The following is a 21,179-nucleotide window of genomic DNA, read 5'->3' on the forward strand; positions in this document are numbered from 1 at the left end:
ATATCAAGCTTGATTTAGATGCAGATCAAACGATGGTCATTCTGAGGATGAATTCTCTTTCTCCTTCCTTAGTGGAACTACTTTTCCTCTTAAAGCATCTATCCATATTCCTGTTGAAACTGGCGTAACCTCTCTATACTGTTTAGCATTTGATTTTTTCATTCCCAATCCTTCCTTTATGGTGTTCAACTAAAAAAAAAGGAAGTCCATTAATAGGATAACAAGTTATAAATTACATATAAATTATGAGATATGCTTACGTGTTTTAGAATAACCCTCGTTGCTGAACTATTTTCCTTCATATTTAAAAGTATATCATTACTTGGCATTTTTCCTATAATCTACAAGTTATTGGCAAACAAGAGTTTATATTAAGTATGTTATTACCATTTTCGAAATGTTGAACCCAGATTCATATTAGATATGTTATCACCTTGGCCATATGTGGTCTATCTTTAATTTTGTCAAATGCTGGTTGCACATTCTTCAACATTCTTGGGGTTGAATTCAATGAACATTGACCCTGTGCATTCTTTAATATGTCTCAGGTATTAGTTAAAGAATATATATCATAAGAATACAACCATTCACATCCTTATAAGGAATAGGTAGTCAAACCACAACTATAGCTAGTCACATCCTTATAAGCCAAATTTCATATACACTTTAAATGGGATACACACGTAAAACTAATAAACGTCAATTATAACAATCACGCACGATAACAACAAAAAAAAATACATGTCACCCTTGATCACAGCAACCCTTTTTCACTTAGTCACAATTTCAAATAACCTGTTATTTATGATCAGAGCTACACTTGATCAGAACCACACTTCTCATGATCAGAAACGACAAGTTATGATCACACCAACTTATCTCACGCAATCAGAGGTTATATACCCTGTAATTGTTATCCGAATTGTTTAAATATAATAGCCATACATTCATTCAGTATTATACATGTCCATTCATTCAATGATATTCATAATGATAAATGAGTCACGACAACCCATTTTTAATAGCCAGAATAACATTGTAATCAACATATACTATGTAATTACCATTATTCATTACAACAAACAATGGAAACTTGTAAATAACCCAAAAAATATTCATATCATTGATTGACACACACTTCCTAATATGGTCAGCCTATTACCCACAATTAAAGGTGTAGATTCAATGTATTTGATATACAAATGTCATTACACTAATAGTCATTTAATATAAGAAACATACACACATCCACAACTATACCGTTTTTCTTCTGTGTTCTTTTTTCTTGATCTCGTCATATATAACACTTTCATCGATTGACCGTATCAGCCTGTTTATCTCCTCCTCGGTTTCCTCCGTGGTCTATTACAATTATGTACATATATTAGTCTATAATATGTATTATACACAGCTTCAACAGTTTGATTTTTTTCTTTACCTTATACAGCGAACAATCTCTATCTCCGATTGTTTGTGGTGTGCCTAAATTTGCCATTTTAGGTTGCCCACCATCTTGCCCTATGGAACTTTATGCTCGACTTTCATCCATGAGCCCTTTTCCGTCTTTGTCTTTATCGTCATTCCTTTTTTCAAGCACCGTTGGATTGCTTGAATCCAAGTTCAAATCTTCAACATCATCATCTTCTTCTTGGTCCTCCTTCACTTTGTCAAGGTGTTCTTCAAATGCCCTTGCTCCCTGCGTAACAAATACATACCAGATACAGTGTATTTGTTAAGGTTCTGTCACATGCACACAGATTATTAAAGTCTACAAAACATGCTTACCATAAATTCATTGATGTATTGGGCACCCAAAGAACTAGATTGTTGACTCCTTATTGCTTCTATTATTCTATTCATCTTCTACCCTAGTTCTTCAAACTAATTATTCATTTTCAATTCTACAGATTTAAGAAACTCAAGAATACCTTCCACACTTGTCTCCATCCTCTTTTGGCTATTCTCAATCTTCTCTACCATTCTCGTCAGACCATCAATCCCACTTGTAGAGGGCATGCCTCTATTCAGCGAAACATGGGCTATGTGGTTAGAATTTTTGGTCTTTCGAAGCTTATCTTCTGCTTCTTTGAGTATATCTTTTTCTGTCTCCATGAATGGTGCAAAGTATGACATTCCCACTTCAATTGGGGTTGCGAGCATGTGGGACACTTCAAGTTGTTTCAAAAAGGAACAAAATACTTTATAAACATTAAAACTGTTATGAATATCAAAACTACTACAAATTACCAGATTTACACACCATTGGCGAATCGAAGACTTTCTATTTTAAGTCTTTCCATTTGGGTTGTGTGTCAGCTGCCCAATTTATAATCCTAGGGACTTCATTTGAAATCCTTGTTACAAAGAGGTTGGGTGGAGTACTTAATGTTGGGATTACCTGGTAAGCCCAAGCAAGAATGGAGAAAACAAACCCTCCATCGAAATCCACGTTTGCCCCTTACTACAAACGATCCTATTCATGAAGTCCACTAAGAGTTCAAAAGCAACCCTACCCCATGGGTACCCATCAAATACTTCATCATCATCTACCATAATTATATGATCCCAATCTATACTTAGACAATCTTGCTTAGGGATAAAAAAACTCTCGAGAAAGTACATATTGGCCATTTTTATCCTATCATTATCGGTGCCAGCAGTACTTATATTGAACATAACGTTCAAGTACTGCCTCGTCACAGTTTTAAGATTTCCAAAATATACTCCTTTTAGCCGCCCACCCGCTTTATATCCTCATGGTTAATATCAGGAATCTCATGGAATTTTAGGCCGATTATAATGGCAAATTCTCTCAACCCAAACTTCAGAACTCTTCTTCCTAGTCGATTTGGGTTTACACATTCGCTGAATAAGGTGCAACAACAATTGGGAGGATTGGTTTGTTATGGAGAAGTTTAGAAAGTGCCCAAATATCCCCTCCCTAAACCTATTAATCAGCCTATCTCCAAGATTTTCCTTAATTTTATCTTCTACTGTGCTCTTAGTGTGTAGATTGATTTTTAAAGGCTCATTTCTCCTCTTAGAACACATTAAGTAACCACACACATATCTATCACATTTAATTGATTAACACTAAAGATATATTAAACAAAAATATTGTAACTACCATAAATGAATCTCAGAAAGTCTATATAGTTGAATACACCGTGAATACATTCAATGTAACAGAACATGGTTTACGTTCGTAATAAACAAATACAGTTTAATTGACTACACCACATACACGAAGATTCAAATTATACACTGTTGACTTCAAATCATACATTCAAAAACATAACATGAGTTACATTCAACATACAAAGTACATAAAACTCCACACACGTTCACAATACATATCTCTCTTGCTGAAATTCATATACACTCAACCCACAAATACACTCAACATATAAATACAGTCAACATATATAATTGTAAAGACCCAGCTCCTTATACTAAGCTGAGGTCATTACTAATTAAAAAGATAATAAAATTCCTTAATAAAAAAATATGAAAATGAAACAAAACCTCAAATACTTATTAAGTTCATAAACAAATGTTTTAAAAATAAAATTAAACAAAATCCTAACTCGGGCCCTATATAGTTTTAAAGATAAATAAATAGAATAAAATAATGCATCAGATCCAATGAGATCCCTATGGCTCGCCACGGTCACTTCTTATCATTCGCCAGCTTTCCTCAGCTTTTACCTCTACCTCTGTCTGTAAAATTAAACAAGAAAGAGTGAGTATAAAATATACTCAGTAAGGGACCCACCACTAGTCCCGTTAGGTGTATGTTAACTTCTTATTAGAGTTCTGTAAAGGTAGTACCCTTGAACTGGTACGTTCCGAAACACGTATAATCTGTGATCCCATGAGAACATATCTGGCCCTCGGTGAACCCAAAGGAACACCTAGGACAAATTGGTCTTTAGTGTACCCGAAGGAAACACTAAGACGATCGGGTTGTGAGTGACCTCGTCGAATCACTCATAATCATGTCTATGTCAATGTCATACTGGACTGGTGATCCCGTCGGACTACGCAGTCATAAAAGGTGGTGATTCCGAGGAACACCCATATGGGTACGACTCTAATAGATGAAGCTAACAATGCACCCTATCCATAGCATGTAACGTGTCATAACATTATCATAAACATGACGTAACATAACAATCATAGCATACTTATCCAAATATCTTAATCATAAACATAATGCAGTCTTCCTCATCAACATACTAAGTCATATCATAACATCAGTCGTCAGCATCAATCATCATTACAATGTCAGTCATCATAAGTAACATCGAGTTATGCAATTTAGCTATCGTCTATACATAACCATACACACATGCGACCTTTTAATTTTAGTCAAAAGTCTAGTAGTAGAATCTCTTACCTGAAGATTAGTAAACCAAGATTTTCCTAACAGTCGTGATCACGCTTCCCAAGAAAAAATCCCAAAAATTGAGGTTGAAATCAATTTAGACTTAATTGGACAATTCCTAAGGCCGATTTCCAGTTAAATCTAGCCAATTTAACCCGATAATTAACTTAGTTAGGGTAAAAAATAAACCTTAGTTGGGTATGCTAAAAACCAAATCAAAATCACCAAGGCTTACAAAAAAAATAGGTCAAGAAGAAGCTTGACAGCTCAAATGGCTCGACTGGAGGAGAGGAATCGACTGGCGGCTCGACTGAGGAAGGAACTGGCAGGTCGGCTCAGTTAAGGAAGAAATTGGCTGGTCGGTTTGGCTAAGGTGGACGTGCGACTCGGGTGTGGAGGGCAGCTCAGCTGTGCGCGTGGCTCGGGAGTGGAGAGTGGCTCGCACGAATGGGGCTTGCGTACGCGTGGCTCGGGTTTGGGTTTGTGGCGACGGATCAGACCGAGGAAGGCGGCTCAGGTCGGGCGGTGCAAGAACGACGCACGACTCCTCTTCCGCAAAGATGCGGTTACTTCGGTGACCTGTCGATTTAGACGATGGCCGACGCGACCGAAACGGCTGGCTGACGCTAGCTTCGAAAGACCGCTGACGAAGCGCGACGGGCACTTGGAGGACTATGCGGCAGACGAACTCCTCAGCGACTGGCTTCGAGTTACGGTGCAAGAGGTGGCGGCGGCGAGTTGATGGAAGAAAAAAATTAGGGATTTTAAGGTTTGGTTGAAGAAGATGATTGATGTTCCCGAGGCTTTAATAATAATAATAATTTTTTTTCTTTTCTTTAACAATTAAACCAAACAAATCTTCTCTCACTTCGTTTAAAACTCGTCAAATCTCCTCTTTAAACTTAAATTTCTCTCTCTTCAAACCAATCATCTTTATCTTTAAATAAATATCTCTACCTAATTATATTATCCACATAATATAATTATTTTACCTTCAAAATTTAATTAATTATACAATCAAATATATAATTAATCAAATTTTCTCAAATAAAACCAAAAAAATCATGAACTCCAAACACTACAACAATTAGATATTTTCCTAATATCTAGAAAAATCCAATCTTCATAAATCAAATAAATCAACAAAGTAACACCCAAAATTACAAAAATTTAAACTTAAGATAATCAAAATAAATTACCTTAAATTTTGGGGCATTGCAATAATTGAATACACTGTCAATATAAATAACATACCACACATTCAGAACAGTATTTACATTCACAATTTCCAAAGACAGTGTAATTAACTGCATCACATACAACCAAATACACTAAACATACAAACTCCACATACAAGCCATTATGAAATTCAAAACACATACAACAGAAGTACTATACAATACATTCACAATATTACAAATACAGAGTATCTGAATGAATCACATACACCAGAAGTACCATAGAATAAATACCTTAGATTTTTCTGGTTTCATTGGGGCTTTTCCCTTCCTCCTTCTCTCTTCTCTTGCCTTTTGTTCTTTTTCAATAGCCTTCACCTATTTTATAAAACCAAAATTTATAGCCAATACGTAAAATAACACTTTATCAAATGTAAATTATGTTCTTACTTTCTTTCCCTTTTCCTCAGCCTTCTTTCTCTTCTTAGTATCCGTTGGTGTTTCATCTTGTTCACTAGGCGATGAACTTGACTCTTCACCTACTACGGTCTCCCCTTCCTCTTTTTCATCGTGTTCTTCTTCTACTTGTTTATCTTTTTTTTGTTGTTTATCTTCTTCTACTTCTTCATCTTCTTCTACTTGTTCTTCCTTTTCGCTTTCTCTTTCAGTATCTTCCTGTTTGTCAAAGTTATATTGAATTTATATAATACATAATTCATCTATAACAAAGGTTTAACTGTTATACCTTTCCTTCAACCTCTTTTTGTTTCTTTCCTTCACCTCTTCCTCTGTAAACTCGCCTCCTCGAAATCTAAATAGGCAATAACATAAATAAGCTTTTTTGAAACTAACAGACCACAAGTCATTAGAAAATAAATCTATTAATTACTAATATTTTTGAAACTAACAGACCACAAGTCATTATCACATAGCCGATTACAGTATATCTGTAAACACACCCACTTATGATAATTATTAACCAAATCAAATAATTATTATATTATTTCAAATATCCCTAACCATATTCAATTGATTTCAATATCTCCTAATTATTCCCATTTTTTCCTTCAATAATTATATATTCAAACTTTAGCTACCGATTTTTTCCTTCAATAGCTATTAACGCAATGAATAGGTTCTAAAATTTTAATGCAATGAATTCTTTCTTCCTAAAATAATGATAAACATGATGCAATAATTAACCATATACAAAAACATTAAAGAAAAGTAACGGAAAAGCATTTAAAACATTCAAAATTCAAATCTCTAAAATTCAAATTTAAATTCCAACCATTCCCTAAGATTATGGCAAATATAATGGGAATACTTAAGTTTAGATTCAAATCCCAACTATCCCTAAAATCATGTCAAATAAATTGTGATCTATCTTTAATGTTGCCAACAAACCGGAATTAATGGAAACCAAAACACAAGATTCACCGAAAGACAATCTCAAATTTGAATATATTAGGAAAATACAAAATTCATCGGAACGTTCATGGCCATTAAAACATAAATTTCAACGAAAAACGGAGCAAAGCATTTTTTTCTTTTTTTTTTGAAATTTTAACATCTTTATATTCTAAACTACTTTAGAAAAATAACTAATATTGTCTTCCCAACATTATATTCATAAGATTATGCTATATACATTTTATTTCTTTGCCCTTGTCTACCATATTTTGGTAATATCCGACCATTACATCAAATTAAAACGTGATCCCTACAAATGAAACAGGTACCCGTATAATATATGAAACAATAATTTAATTTAATATTCATCCCTCCTTTATATTTTTTATAAAAATGAAACTAAACTTTTCATCTGCAATATTATTTTTAGGGGAATCTGTGTAAATGACAAATATAAGAATGAAAATTAGAAAAATAGAAAACTGTTATTTTATTTATTTATTTATTTATGGCAAAACTAACTGCCTGAAATAGTTTCCCACTTTTTTGGTCTGAAATTACCCCTCAACGGATGAGAACTGTCCAGATTCAAATACAGTATATTTAAGGAGATCCAAAAATCAAATAAAATATCACATATTCGATTACAGTGTATTTATGAACACACCCACTTATGATAATTATTAACTAAATCAAAAAAGTATTATATTCTTTCAAAGATACCTAAATATATTCAATTGGTTTCAATATCCCCTAATTATTCTGATTTTTTCCTTCAATAATTATATATTCAAACTTTAGCTATTAAGTTTAGAATCAAATCTCAACCCTCCCTAAAATCATGCCAAATAAAATGAGATTTAATTATGGCAAATATAATGGAAACACTTAAGTTTAGAATCAAATCCCAACCATCCCTAAAATCATGCCAAATAAAATGTGATCTATCTTTAATTTTGCCAACCAACTGGAATTAAGTGAAACAAAAATAGAAGATTCAGCGGAAGACAATCAACCGGAATTAAGGAAAACGAAAATTTGTACTAAAAGAAGAAGGTGGAAAGCGACGGTGCGGGTGGAAAACAAATGCCTGTGGAAAACCATTTAAAAATTTGAAGAATGTTAGAACCGGAGAAAGTTTGAAGAAAATTTTGAGAACTCGGTACTTTTTACTTATACATGCAGAAAACAGAGGAAAAATTCAAAGGTTGAAGAAGGAACAGAAGTGTGAAACGAAACAACTCACCCATACTTTGGGTGGTGCAAACCGATTAAAAAGGAAGGACGTGCAAACGGTGGAAAAACAACGAAAGAGAAACCGATGGTGGAAAAGCAACGGAAGAGAAAGCGACGGTGGAAAAATAGAAGAGAAAGCTACGGTGGAAAAGCGACGGTGGAAATGCGCCGGAAAGCCTTTACATAAGATGGTTTATTTTTTTGGGAGGGAAAATTAGGAAATTGAAGGGAGTGCATAGTATGTATTAATTACAGGGTATTTGTGGTTTTTCTTACTATTGTATTTAGGAGTCTATATTGTAAAGTAGATAGGGGCATTTAAGGCATAGTTATCTCATTTAATATGTGGAAATTCACTGTTTTGCTATTTTGACAATTTAAAAATAAATTTGTCATTTATCCAAAGTAAAATTTAGATTTTGCTATTCTTCTGGTCGCCCCTTTTTGGATTTAATTTGACTTTAGATCAAATATTAATATAAAATTGTACCAAATTAATTTAATAATCCAACAGCTGCAATGAAAACTCGTGACATCATCGATATTTGACAATTTATTATGCCTTCAATTTTTGATTTGGGACACATGAACTTTTATTTGGCTCCAAATTCAATTATTTATAATTTCATTATTAATTTGATAAATGATATTGCGATTGGTCCAAAAAAATTTCAATCAACAAATATATATTTGTTTTAATTTTTTTCTTAAAAATGATAAACATCATCAATATTTTAAATCGATGGATTAATCACAAATGGAACGAAGGAAAATAAACAAAAATTTGCAAAATAGATAAACAGAAATAAAATAATGAGAAATTTCAATTTGTATCTCAAACCTAAATTTTAAACTAATAATTATATCAATTTAAATCCTAAAATTTGGAGGTTGTATCAATTTAAACCTCAAACTACTAATCATATCTATTTAAATCTCAAACTAATCACCTTCTTTAAGAATGATATTTCACTAATGTCTAAAATTTTCAATTAATATCTTAAGTAAGAAATCATGGTTTTTTAGGACGATTTTAACCTTCATGTCATTATTTAATAATAATGATTTTTCAAAATCATATAAAAGTAATTTTCTTAGTTATCCAATACGATATTTGTTATATAAATTGCAACTTTCATAATTATTAAAACTTATATATTTGTATTTATTACTAGAATATAATTTAATTTGGATACACTTTAAATATGGTATAAATTATTATATAATATGGTAATAACATTTTAAATTATTCTACAAATTGAATATTTTCAATTTCATAATCGAAACAAAAAGTATTATTCTCATGATGAACAATTTTGGCGCCGTCGTTCTTCTCTGATTTCTATTTTCAAACACTTTTGTTCTTTTTTCTTCCCTTTCGACTTGCTTCAAAATATCCGATTAGTCTTTTTTTCCCCTTCATTTTTCGTAGCTTTCATCTTAAAATTAGCTTCTTAATATCTTCCGGTAATGTTCTTAATATATTTCATGGATGTTCTTCATTTTTCTATTTAAGTACAGCGCCTTCCGGTAATGTTTATCATATATTCCTTTCATGTCTGGCACATTTCTTTATTTGCAGCATATTCTGATCATATTCGTCATATTTTGTTTAATTTTATATTGTTTGGTTCATCTTCCTATCATATTCATCATAGATTTTTTATTAAATGTCCTGCCATTCGTATATACTATGGTATACCACTGAATAATACATTTATATTATGTGATTTGTTACATATATATACTACTTCATATATTCAATAATATATACACAAACTTTTTTTCATGTTGTTAATTTTTTGTTTAATTATGGCATGTTCCGGTCATCTTATTCATATTTTTGTTTAGTAAAGTTTCCGTGAAAAATATATACATTTATATACCACTATTTAATCTAATTCTATTATGTGATTTATTAGATATATATATATTATTCATATGTGATTTATTACATATATACTATTGCATATATTCAATAATACATAAATTGGAGTTGAATTTTATTATATATAACTGCATATGTAGATGATGTTATCAATATATACACCTGTATATATACAATAACACGTATTTAGTGACACATATAGTTCAATTTTTTTTCCTTCATGTTTCGTATTGTTTTCTTTATTTTTTTTCTTGATTCGATTAGTATTTTCTTTTATTTATGTATACTACTATATAATATATTTTTGCTATGTGATTTTTTACAAATATACTACTATACTTAGACATATATACTACTATTTAATATATTTTTGTTCTGTGATTTGTAACAAATATACCACTCTATATATTCAATAATACAGAAATTGAAGTTTTCATTTTCCAATCGTATGTAAAACGTTCAGTTGGTCAACCAAATAAGATTAGAATTCCTTCTAAAATAAAGTTCAAGAGACGTATTAAATGTGGCTATTGTGGACGTGTTGGCCATAATCGAAAGAGATGCAAGTTTTCCTTGTTGAACTAGTTTTTTCGTCTTATTATTAGACTTTTAGTATGTTGTTTCAGACTTTTACTTGAAATATTCATATTCTAGTTTTTAGTTCAATTATTTTATTTTCATATTTTTTCCATAAATTTCCATCAACCGTACTAATCAAATTTTCTCAATTTATTATATTTAATATATTACCCTTCATACATAATCATTATTGTTTCAAACATAACTTATTATTTATTACACATAATATGAATATTTGAAATAAAATACATAAATCAATTTAACAAATTGAAAACACACTTCATTCATAAAATATACAATGTATTATTTCATATATACTATTCATAAACCAATTTAACATATTTTCACCATTCAACCATTTTTTCATACAATTTCCTGAATCTTCAATTCTTGCATCAAAGTCCCTATGTCACATATTCAGTTTTCCATATTTACAACAAATCACTTACCATAATATAATTAATTACTTACCATATTTCACGCATATAATGCACTGCAGATTCTTTTTTTATTATTATTTGTTATTGATTTTATATTTTTAATAATAATGGGAATAAATTAAATTGAGTCATATATTTGTGAAATTTTATAGCCCATTTAGGACTTTTGTGAAATTTCTTAGTGAAAAAAGTGAAATTTTTTAGTGAAAAAAAATCCATTATGTAAAATGGTATACCAATTTAAGCTATTTTAGTTGAAACCCCGTAGTTCTATCAATTTAAATCCAAACTTTTACCATCTAGACTCATATAAAGCATCAATTGTTATTATCATTTTGTTAATATCTTTTGAGGAAAACATATATTTCCATTAATCACATGAAGAATTTGAAATTTAAAATTGTTTATTCATATCTTCCAACAATAATGAGTAAAAAAATTTAAGGTACAGTTGTTAAAATGAAAATGAAAAATACAAAGTAATAAGAAAATAAAGTGTAAAAATGTATTTTTGACATTATTTATCATTCATTTTCCAACTAGGTTTTGAACCAAAGACTTGTCATAACAAAATTTTACTTTTTTTGTATAGGTGATAGACTACCCAAGTAAACATAATTTCTATCTGGATCTATCGATTTATCGTTTGAATAAGTTCCCTCATGAAAAACAACCAATTATAATAAATTTTAAATAGTTTCAACTTTTTTTTATAAAAAAACAGAAAGTTCAAATAGATAACAAAGCGGACTCAGAAGAGCCAATTGATCATGAAACGGACTTCAGGAACTAAAATTATAATTTAATCTAAAATCAACTATAACCTACTACTGCCTTTAAATTATAATTTTGCCTTTAAATTATAATTTAACCTAAATTTTAAAAAAAGACTGTCAAAACAAAATTCAAGTTTGATATTACTGCTCTTTCCTAAAGTTTGATCTTATTGTCTGTTTAGGGTTTCTAAAGTTTGATCTTATTTGTTCACTTCAAAAGAATGTTTTGGATCCCAAGATTCGAAAAGTACATCTAATAAAAAAAATTTAAATGCTTGTAAAACATAAAAATCTAGGAACCGTTTGACCCGAGAGTTATCATTATTAAATTAGGTTATGGTAATCCAATCCTTGTTTAGGGGAAGAGTTATCATAACCCTTATTTTAGGGTTATCATAACTCCTCTTCCCTCTCTTTCCTTCTAAAACATTTTTCAACTTCCCATAATCCTATTCTTCAACTCCCACACAAAACTACATTTTAAAACCTTTCTTCGAACATATCTTATTATAAAATTACATTTTTAAACTCTTTCCACACACATAACATTAATCCTCCATAACTCAATCCTTCATCCAAACGACCCCTAACTTCTTTCATAAAAAAATTGCTGGTAAAAAGAAAAGACTTCATCCAAAGCAATATGAATACTAACAACAATATTCATAGCATAGTTTAAGTACAAATTTCATTAATAATCGAAATAGATTTTATAAACTTTGTTAGGGGTATAAATATCGACATTTTAATCCTGGGTCACCCATCCATCCCTCCTATAAACCCATCTCAATTTGTAAGAGAGAGTTCAGGCAGATGGTATCAGATTTTTGTGTTAATGGATAATTATCAATTTCCTTTAATTATTGAACCTATACTACTCCCTAAGATTTCATCACACAGCCTTACAGTTTAAATAGCATGGGACAAATGTATAAACAAACCACGACAAAGCTGTACACGGATGGCAGATTTATGTTCGAGAAACTCGAAAGCTTAAGAACCCAAACAAAAAGTACACATGAAAGTACAAACACAAATTGAAATATATGTGATATAATTAAATCAAAACTAAACTTAGTTTATGTGGTGTGGACTCTTGTACCTTGGAATCATTTCGCCATTGGAGGTTATATAGAAGCAAAGAAAATGAAGATGAGATTCATGGCTAAGAAAGAAGAAACAACTCAGTAACATGATGAACAGATCCGAAATATAACTTTAAAAAAAAAAAAAAAAAAACCCAACAACTCAACTACTGGCACCATTTGTTTGAACTTTTAACTGATTCTCGTGGATGTCTATAATTAAACTCTGTTTCCTCCGGCTCTACTTCATTAGGGGTCAAAGAAAATCTATCAACTCAAAAAGTTTCTGTACCTTTCCTAACCCAACAAAATATTATCATCAGCCAAATATATCATCCTCTCTCAAATTTTGGGTAAAACACAGTTATACCTATTTTTCTTCTTCCCATTCTTCAATTAACGCTTCTTCTTGCTTCCTTTTGCAGCAGATTTTGATGGGCTAGCCACAAGATAGATGAAGAGAACGATGATGGAGATCACTGAGATCAGAGAACCGTACTTTGTGAGCAGTCTCTGCAGGGAGGAAAACAAAAGTTGTGTCAATAAATGGTCAACAGAGGCATGCTTCTGTTTGCTTATTAACTTGAAGAGTTTTATAGAAGAATTGAGAGAATGAAATGAATCATACCTTAACCTGTTGAAATAACGCCCCCAGAGAGATAAATTCCATGCAAAGGCAAAAGTATTGCTCCAGTTAACCAAATTGACAAGACTTTAAATCATTAAGCTTGAAGTGGAGAAGACATTCTAGGGATAGGGATAAACTTACCCACTCAAACTTCTTCTCTGGTGGCCTGTCAGCGAGGACATCCAAAGGTAGAATTGGGGTTGATAAGGCCTCCTATCCAAATATCAAGATGAACGGTAAAACGTCTGCAACCTTATGTAACCCAGAATATATTTGTAATTGAAAGGATATTTGCATTTGACCTGTAAAGCAGACTTTGTAGGGACACGGAATGTGACAACAGCAGGTGAACCATGAAACATTCCTTTCGATTTTGCTTCCAATTCAAATGAATGAGATACATGGCCACCACTGTCAAACAGCAGATTCGTGTTATAAGCGCAAAAACCCAATGGAGGGTACCATGACATATAGAAAAGAATATAATACAAAAAGCTATCACTTACGCATCAAGTCTTTCCCACGAGTTGGAGGTCTCACCACTCACAATATCAAACATATCTCCTGGCCAGCTTGCATCATTCAGACTTACATCATATGCGGTCCTGTAATCATTATAAGTGAAAATACAAAAAAGAGGAGAAAAATTAGAACCCAGGCTATTTAGAAATAAAAATACACAAAAAGTAACAGGGTTAAGGGAGGAAAATGAAAAGGATTCCCTTCTTTAGTCAAAGATAACATAAGATAAAGAAACTACAGAAATTCTAAGCAACGAAAAATATGAAGAAATAAGAGATATATAATTTATAAAGTTGAAAAGATAAAACATAATGAGATACCAGGATAGTACAAAGCAAAGGTGATCTGTTTCCTGGACAGTACAAAGCAAAGGACAAAGAAAGTAACAGGATAGGGAATAGTAAATCTGATCAATAAAAGAAAAGAAAAGAAAAGAAAAAGATGTATAAGTCAGACAACTCCTCCCTTCCAAATTTCCTAATAAACCCTCCTAATTATCTTAAAAAGAAGCAAGCGAACAAGTCAAAAGAACATCTCATGCGTCATGAATCCTCTTCCAAGCTTCTCAGTATTTGATTCACATAGGTCAAATAGATACATGTTCTACTTTGGTTTAGAAATTTCTAAATTTCAGTTAGCACTTTTCACATACACACACACAACTCTCCAACCATCAGTGTACACCAAATGGTAATTTTTAACAAAAATTCGCTCAAATATATCTTCCTGTTGCGTGGCCACTATAGCAGACGTAATGAACAAAATTTTAGTGTGAAACAAGATCTAGGCACAACAGCTTCTGGAATGACAATGAATATCATGGCCGATCGACTATTAAGACAGCCAATGCGGCAATCATCAAAATAAAACGACTCGGCAAATCATTTTGGAGAGTTTACATTTTTTTTAAACAAAAAAAAATACAGAATTTATTGATGCAGCTAGGCGAGCATCGCCTGGTTCCAGTTCGTAATAGCCTTGAGGATCTAACCAAAGACATTACGAACTTTTCCCACAATTCATAAAAGACAAATGCACCAAATTTCACATCGATGAAAATGTCTATTCTTCTATAATTGAGAACATTTTCGACGCCGGAGCCTAAAATTTATTTACCAGAAAGCGTACGAACAAATCAAATTTTAGATCCAGAACAAAACATAATGAATGAAAGCAGACATGCAGAAAGAACGATTCGATCTACAAGTGAGAGACCAGGGAGTAGTAAGTCAAGCTGAATCTAGAAAAGAAAAGAGAGATCAGATTAAAGGAATGGAAGAGAACATACGAAGATCCCTGATTGTAAATGTCGATTGAGACAGAGACGCGTTCGGCGCCGGATTTGAGGCGAGTGAGGGAAGCCTTCTTGTGGGCGACAATGAATGGAACATCGGAGGTTGCGATGGTCGAGGAGAGGAAGAGAAAAGCGAAAAGGAGACGGATCAGAGGAGGTAGAAAGGGATGGGCCATGAAATCGTCGGAATTAGGGCGAGAGAGATGATCGGAATGGGAGTTTGGAGAAGGAGGCGTCGGATGAATTAGGTACGCAAAAATGTGGAACAGTCAAGAGAACATATGATGGGATTCTTTTAGAACCCCCCGAATTTCAACAGGGGTAATCTTGTCATTATGCTCAAGCCACAAACCCATCTTATTCCTGTCCATTTTGTGTTAATTAGGGGTTATTCTGGGGACTGAGTTGCATGCCTCAGCTTCATACGTTTGCTGAGTTGCATGTCCATTTTGTTTTTTTTTTAAAACTCTTCATAGTATATGATTATTGTTTTTGTTTTGAAACTTTTCTTTTTATAATAATTTTTGTTTGAATAAAACATAAATCGATTTTTTCAAGTTTTTCTGTCATGCTTTGCCCCAAAAGCCCCTTTATGCGACCAAGAGTAGACGCAACCGCCTAGACATTCAATGCAAATCTATTCGCAAGATAGCACACGAAACGTCTAGTAAGTGGAATGAACACAATACCAACTCAATGCGAGATAAGAACTTATTTAAAATAACCACACTTTATTGATATTTGAAGAAAGAGTACATTTAACACAAGTTCCTTTAACTGAAAACATATATAATCTCAGAAGAATAATTTGACTCTCTTTGCCTAGCTTTTACATGCTATACGAATTAATAGTGACCACTACCAAGATAATACGACTCGTTTATGACATAATAAGGGATCAAGAAGGTAAGTCAAAAGTTAGATGTCCTTTGCTTTCTAGGGGATAAAGCAAACATTTGAAAGATTAGACAAAAACGTCTATTGAGTGGGGTCTTTTACCAACACATTTAATAAGACAATCTCTATCATAACGCGTTACAACTCATTCACCAAATCATGTGATGTAAATAGTTATGTGTTTCAATAATAAAACATCGAGTCCAAATCAAATCATCTCAACGCAGTAAGTGATCAACTCAATCCAGATTTTATTTACAAACATTTATAAACCATATTGAAAGTATTTCTTTTCAAATCATTCATAATAACTCATAAGCATGCATCTTGCATATTGCATAATTTAACTCATATTGTAAAATTCCTCTATGTGTTCAATTACATCTTTGTACCATTTCCTTAGCTCAAGCGCTTACCACACTCTTTTACTAGGTTGCAACTGTGCAGAGTGATCTCAACGTAATGACAATTTATCATCAATTCCATCACGCATAATACGTCTTTAAATGTCAGATCACATATTAAGCAAAGTACATCTCATACGAAATCATACAGCAAGTATGAGGCATCATATTCTAGATCACATAAAAAAATATGACATCTTATCCTAGTTCATATAGCAAGGATAAGGCATCCCACACTAGAACACGTAACAAGTGTGAGGCATCTCACCAGATAGGGTACCAAAGATCATCTCATCACATCTTTCTAGTTCATTTCAAATCCAATTCATGCATAGATCAAATGTATCTTTAAGAATTGGAGAACATAAGAGAAATCTTGTAACTCAAGGTTTCAATAGAGATACATTTAAAGATTTAAATACACTAGAAATCCTTTTATTTTTAAAACTTTTTTAGGAAGAAATCACTCACGATCCATCATCTTCCTCACCTAACTTCTTAGCCAAGAATTTTCTTGCACTTCCTTGTGATGGATCTTTGGAAATCCTTGAAAGTCTCTTAATTCTTTCTTAAGTAACACAAGGTAAAGCAGCTCAAAAAATGGTCAAACTTCACCTATTTATAAGTCTTTTCAGTGAAACTTCCCATGCTAGAATAATTACCTTTGTCTGGTAGTGAGACTCACTCAATGTCAAAATGCCACGTGTTCTGTCACTTCCTTATCTTGAATTCAATTGGGTGGTAAGGTCAAATTAGCTCACCGACCTTTTTACACAAGGATGACGTCAACTACTTTTCGGGTAAGAAAGCTCATATCGCGTATTAGTTCATTGTGTAATCTTTCTCATCGTGTAGCTAGAATGCAAAACCCAACTTACCTTGCAATCTTTCCAATCTCCAACTTCCACCGCATAGTAGTCTTCATCGCGTAGTCAATTCTTGTCACGTATAATCTCATCGTAGTGTAGAATGTGATCAGGGTCTTACATTTTATTTCTTTGAATTTCCTGTTTTGTTGATAATGAACAAGAATAATAATTAATCAATTACAATTTTCTGCATAAATATAGTTAAATTAATGGAAAACCAAAGAGAAATCAAAACTTTTGATTCACCATTCTACTACATCCATACTTTTCCAAATTATTAACACTAATTTGATATATGAATTCATTTTACATATAACTATTACACTTAAAGTAGACAAATACAATTATTTGTATAATCAACAACAACCTACAACACACTTTTAACACTCGTAGAATGTATAAGTTGAGCGTGCACAAAAAATAGAGACAAAAATTAGTCGTCAGAGTTGGCTGTTAAAGACCAAAATTGGTTTTAAAGATGGATGTTGATGCCAATAATTGATCGGTTGAAGTTGGTTTGCATGAAAGTGGTCGTTGGAGGTGTCATCAAAGTGATTGTCGAAGCTCGAAATTGGTCATCAGATGTGTCATTGGATTGATTGTCAGATACTAGAATTGGTCGTCGGAGTCATCATCAAAGTGATTGTTTGAGCTTGGACTCGATTATTGAAATTGGTCATTGAAATTGTCATCGGAGTGATTGTTGGAGCTTGAATTTAGCCATAGGAGTTGGTTGTTAGGGGAGAGTTGGGATGAGTTGGTATTGTAAACCCTAGACCTAAGAACACCTAAGTCTTGTAAGAGCTTTGGTGGGAAAGTTGAAGTTGTGTGGAGTTGGTAGAAAAGATGAAAGGAAGTTCTACTGAAAGTTAGTTATTAACAAAATGATACACTACAAGAAGAAGGGGGTATGTCGACGCAGAGATGCGTCGGTAGAATTCAGAAATGCATCGATAAAGGCTATGCCGATGTAGAAACCTATATCGACGAGGACATCGTGAGAAAAGCGTCGAAGTCGCCTCTCCCGACGAGAGAATGGGAAGTCTTCGGCAAAGGTTACTGTCGACATACTCTTCGCTGACATTGTCAATACGTCGATAGTATGGAACTATCGACGCGTGTTAACAACATCGCAAATACCTCACTGCTGACATCACCATGTGCGTCAAAGTCGTCTAGTATGCAACGTCGGCAGTGCTATTAGATTTAATTTTTTATTAATTAACGTAAAATTAATAAAAAATTAACATAATTCTAACTTTTATTAATTAATGTAAACTTAATAAAAAAATATTAAAATTACAAATTGAATTAGAATTAACGTAAAAATGAAAAAAAAAGTTACTAAAATACCAAATCGAATTTATTATTAATTCAAATATTAAAAAAACTACACGTTTGTAGGTAATTCAAATATAAATGACATAAATAATAAAAAGTAAAAATGAAAACTTAAACATAATTCAAAGCACCGACGCTAATTTCTCAACTTTTGCACATTGCCTCAACATCACTGTCGCTAGTATGATAATAGGGACTTGGGTAGAATGTGCAAAGAGAGAAGTTGAACATTATTACGAGTTGTGTCGAAAGAAACACGAGGTTGCTTCAAACAAAAACAACCCTTACTCTAGTGGTTCCAGAAAATTGATTCGGAAGAGAGGAGCAGAAAATGACAAGATTGAGAACCGAACAGATAAGTCATAGAAAGGGCAAGGCACGGTGGGCGCGGTAGATGTCTTCTCCTTTCCTCTTTTTTCTTGTCATCTCTTTCTCTTTAAAATTTCAGTTCTGTCTTTTAGAGAACTGAAACGAAATATATAGGAGAACTCACTACGCTATTAGCTATTAGTCGGGAATAGTTAGATACAGTCTCGACGAATCACTAATGGCATCGGGAGTAGGTAAATCTTTTCTGACGCCATACATGGAACATCGTGGATCTTGATCTTGATGGAAAGCATCCCTTCGTAGCAGAAAACGGGAACAAAGTTTTACTCTAATTGTATTTAAACTAATTTAAAGATTAACATGCATTATCTACCATAATTAAATGAAATTATGGATTATCAAAATCATACCTTTGTAGCTTCCTCAATCCTCATAATCTTTTCATGAACTTAAAGCCAAGACTACCACTAAAGTTAACCCACTATCCTCCGAACTTAGAACCGGGTTGGTAGGACCTGTTAAGTAAAGGGAATTGAGAAAGAGATGGAATTTGGAAGGTTGGGATTTAGGGTTGAGCTTTTTTATTTTGGAGAGATGAAAATATTTTGAAATTAAAAAAAAATCAAAATAGCAAAAAAAAAAAAAATCTTTTTCAATTTGAAAAGAGGCCTATAAATAATCTAATTACATGCAATTTTGCATGTAATTAGTGGGTCAAATCTCAACACCTAATATTCCACTAATCATTAGTGGAAATTAGTGGGCTAGGTATCTACATCTCATGTAGCCACTTATCCCACTAAATGTTATTGAGACTATGAAACAAAATATTGGATTTTCTTACTAACTTAGTCCAAGGACATTTTGGTCATTTGACCATTAAAGTTAAAGTCAAACTTTGACTTTTTCAAGTCAAAAGTCTACATTTTGACTTTTTATCATTTTGTTCATCTTGACTAATTTCGACCTCCAAGCATAAATCTGCATTCTTTTTTCTGAAATTCAAATTACATTTGAATATAAAACCGGTTAAAGTTTGATTTTTCAAGGTCAAAAGTCAAGATTTTGACTTTTTATAACTTTGACCATTTCCATCAATTCCAAACTTCCGAATATGAATCCATATTCATATTTTTAATATTTAAACCATATTTAAACATAAAGCTCTTTCTCAAAGTTATAATCAACAACTATATCACATATATTTGTCGGTTTCTCTCTCTTGACATAATTCGAACAATTCGAATTATTCCAACATGTTGTTCTAAGTTAATTCCGTATGAGCTAGTAGGGGAACCTAATAAATCTATAGATCATGGGCTCCAATGATTCAAGATTAACTGGCTAAGCTCTTTTAGACCGAGCTAATCAACATTCGTTAATTAACGGATCATTCCACTAAAGTCTCGTAGTTGCATTCTCCTCACTATAGATATATTTTTGTCCATCTGATATAACCATGATCAGTAAGTTAATCCTTTACATGTTCTTCATAATATTGGTTGGGTCAAAATATCATTTTACCCTCGAGATTACATTTTGTTACTTAAGTCCCACTAATCCACTATTGAACAGTTGATTTAAGGTCCAACCTATAAACCGAATCCCTCTTGGGCCAATAAGAGGGTGAGACCCCTTGTTCAAGGCTTGGATTCAGTCCTTAAAGGAACAACCTATCTTCTAACATAAAGCGAGTATAAGTAAATTTCGTCTTGCACCCTATGTCCCTAGCTATCCATCCAGCGTGTGAAGTGAATTCCGTCTTATACCCTATGTCCCTAGCTATCCACCTAGTTTTACCTCTGAAATGGGAGGCTTGTTGGGTTAGCGCCGTTGAGCTGCCCTCACCCATGCAAATATAAGGATAATACCGTCAGGAACTATATATCTATTTCTGATGTTATGCATGGAG

General features: G+C 32.6%; 2 protein-coding genes across 3 annotated transcripts; both read right to left on the reverse strand.

The window, feature by feature from the left end:
- Positions 1–1,528: 1,528 nt before the first annotated feature.
- On the reverse strand, positions 1,529–6,487 carry LOC127149725 (uncharacterized). The gene is made up of 7 exons (XM_051085594.1): positions 6,474–6,487; positions 6,346–6,376; positions 6,016–6,240; positions 5,860–5,943; positions 5,642–5,694; positions 1,906–2,215; positions 1,529–1,696 (listed from the first exon to the last, which is right to left on the reverse strand). The coding sequence occupies exons 1-7, from the start codon at positions 6,485–6,487 to the stop codon at positions 1,529–1,531; spliced, it is 885 nt and encodes a 294-aa protein (XP_050941551.1).
- A 6,435-nt stretch (positions 6,488–12,922) lies between these two features.
- LOC103491721 (uncharacterized) lies at positions 12,923–15,709 on the reverse strand. Of its 2 annotated transcripts, XM_051085800.1 has the most exons (6): positions 15,421–15,709; positions 14,117–14,215; positions 13,913–14,021; positions 13,611–13,823; positions 13,353–13,495; positions 12,923–13,279 (listed from the first exon to the last, which is right to left on the reverse strand). In XM_051085800.1, exons 1-4 carry the CDS (start codon positions 15,600–15,602, stop codon positions 13,677–13,679), a joined length of 537 nt encoding a protein of 178 aa, XP_050941757.1. In that variant the 5' UTR covers positions 15,603–15,709; the 3' UTR covers positions 12,923–13,279; positions 13,353–13,495; positions 13,611–13,676. The 2 variants fall into 2 exon arrangements, with proteins under 2 accessions (XP_050941757.1, XP_050941756.1); XM_051085799.1 differs by having other exon boundaries at positions 12,923–13,495.
- Positions 15,710–21,179: the final 5,470 nt, after the last annotated feature.

Source organism: Cucumis melo, chromosome 6 (assembly GCF_025177605.1).
Source record: "Cucumis melo cultivar AY chromosome 6, USDA_Cmelo_AY_1.0, whole genome shotgun sequence".
In the NCBI taxonomy this organism is placed as follows: domain Eukaryota; kingdom Viridiplantae; phylum Streptophyta; class Magnoliopsida; order Cucurbitales; family Cucurbitaceae; genus Cucumis; species Cucumis melo.

Excerpts from the sequence above, each read along its gene's own strand:
- LOC127149725 (XM_051085594.1), bottom strand. Across the intron at positions 5,944-6,015 it reads CTGAGGAAAAGGGAAAGAAA|GTGAAGGCTATTGAAAAAGA; the intron begins GTAAGAACATAA and ends TTTATAAAATAG. Across the intron at positions 2,216-5,641 it reads AATACTGTTCTGAATGTGTG|TTTTAATGTTTATAAAGTAT; the intron begins GTATGTTATTTA and ends TATTCATAACAG.
- LOC103491721 (XM_051085800.1), bottom strand. The coding sequence starts at position 15,602 with ATGGCCCATCCCTTTCTACCTCCTCTGATCCGTCTCCTTTTCGCTTTT. Across the intron at positions 14,216-15,420 it reads ATTTACAATCAGGGATCTTC|GACCGCATATGATGTAAGTC; the intron begins GTATGTTCTCTT and ends TAATGATTACAG. Across the intron at positions 13,824-13,912 it reads CTACAAAGTCTGCTTTACAG|GAGGCCTTATCAACCCCAAT; the intron begins GTCAAATGCAAA and ends ATATTTGGATAG.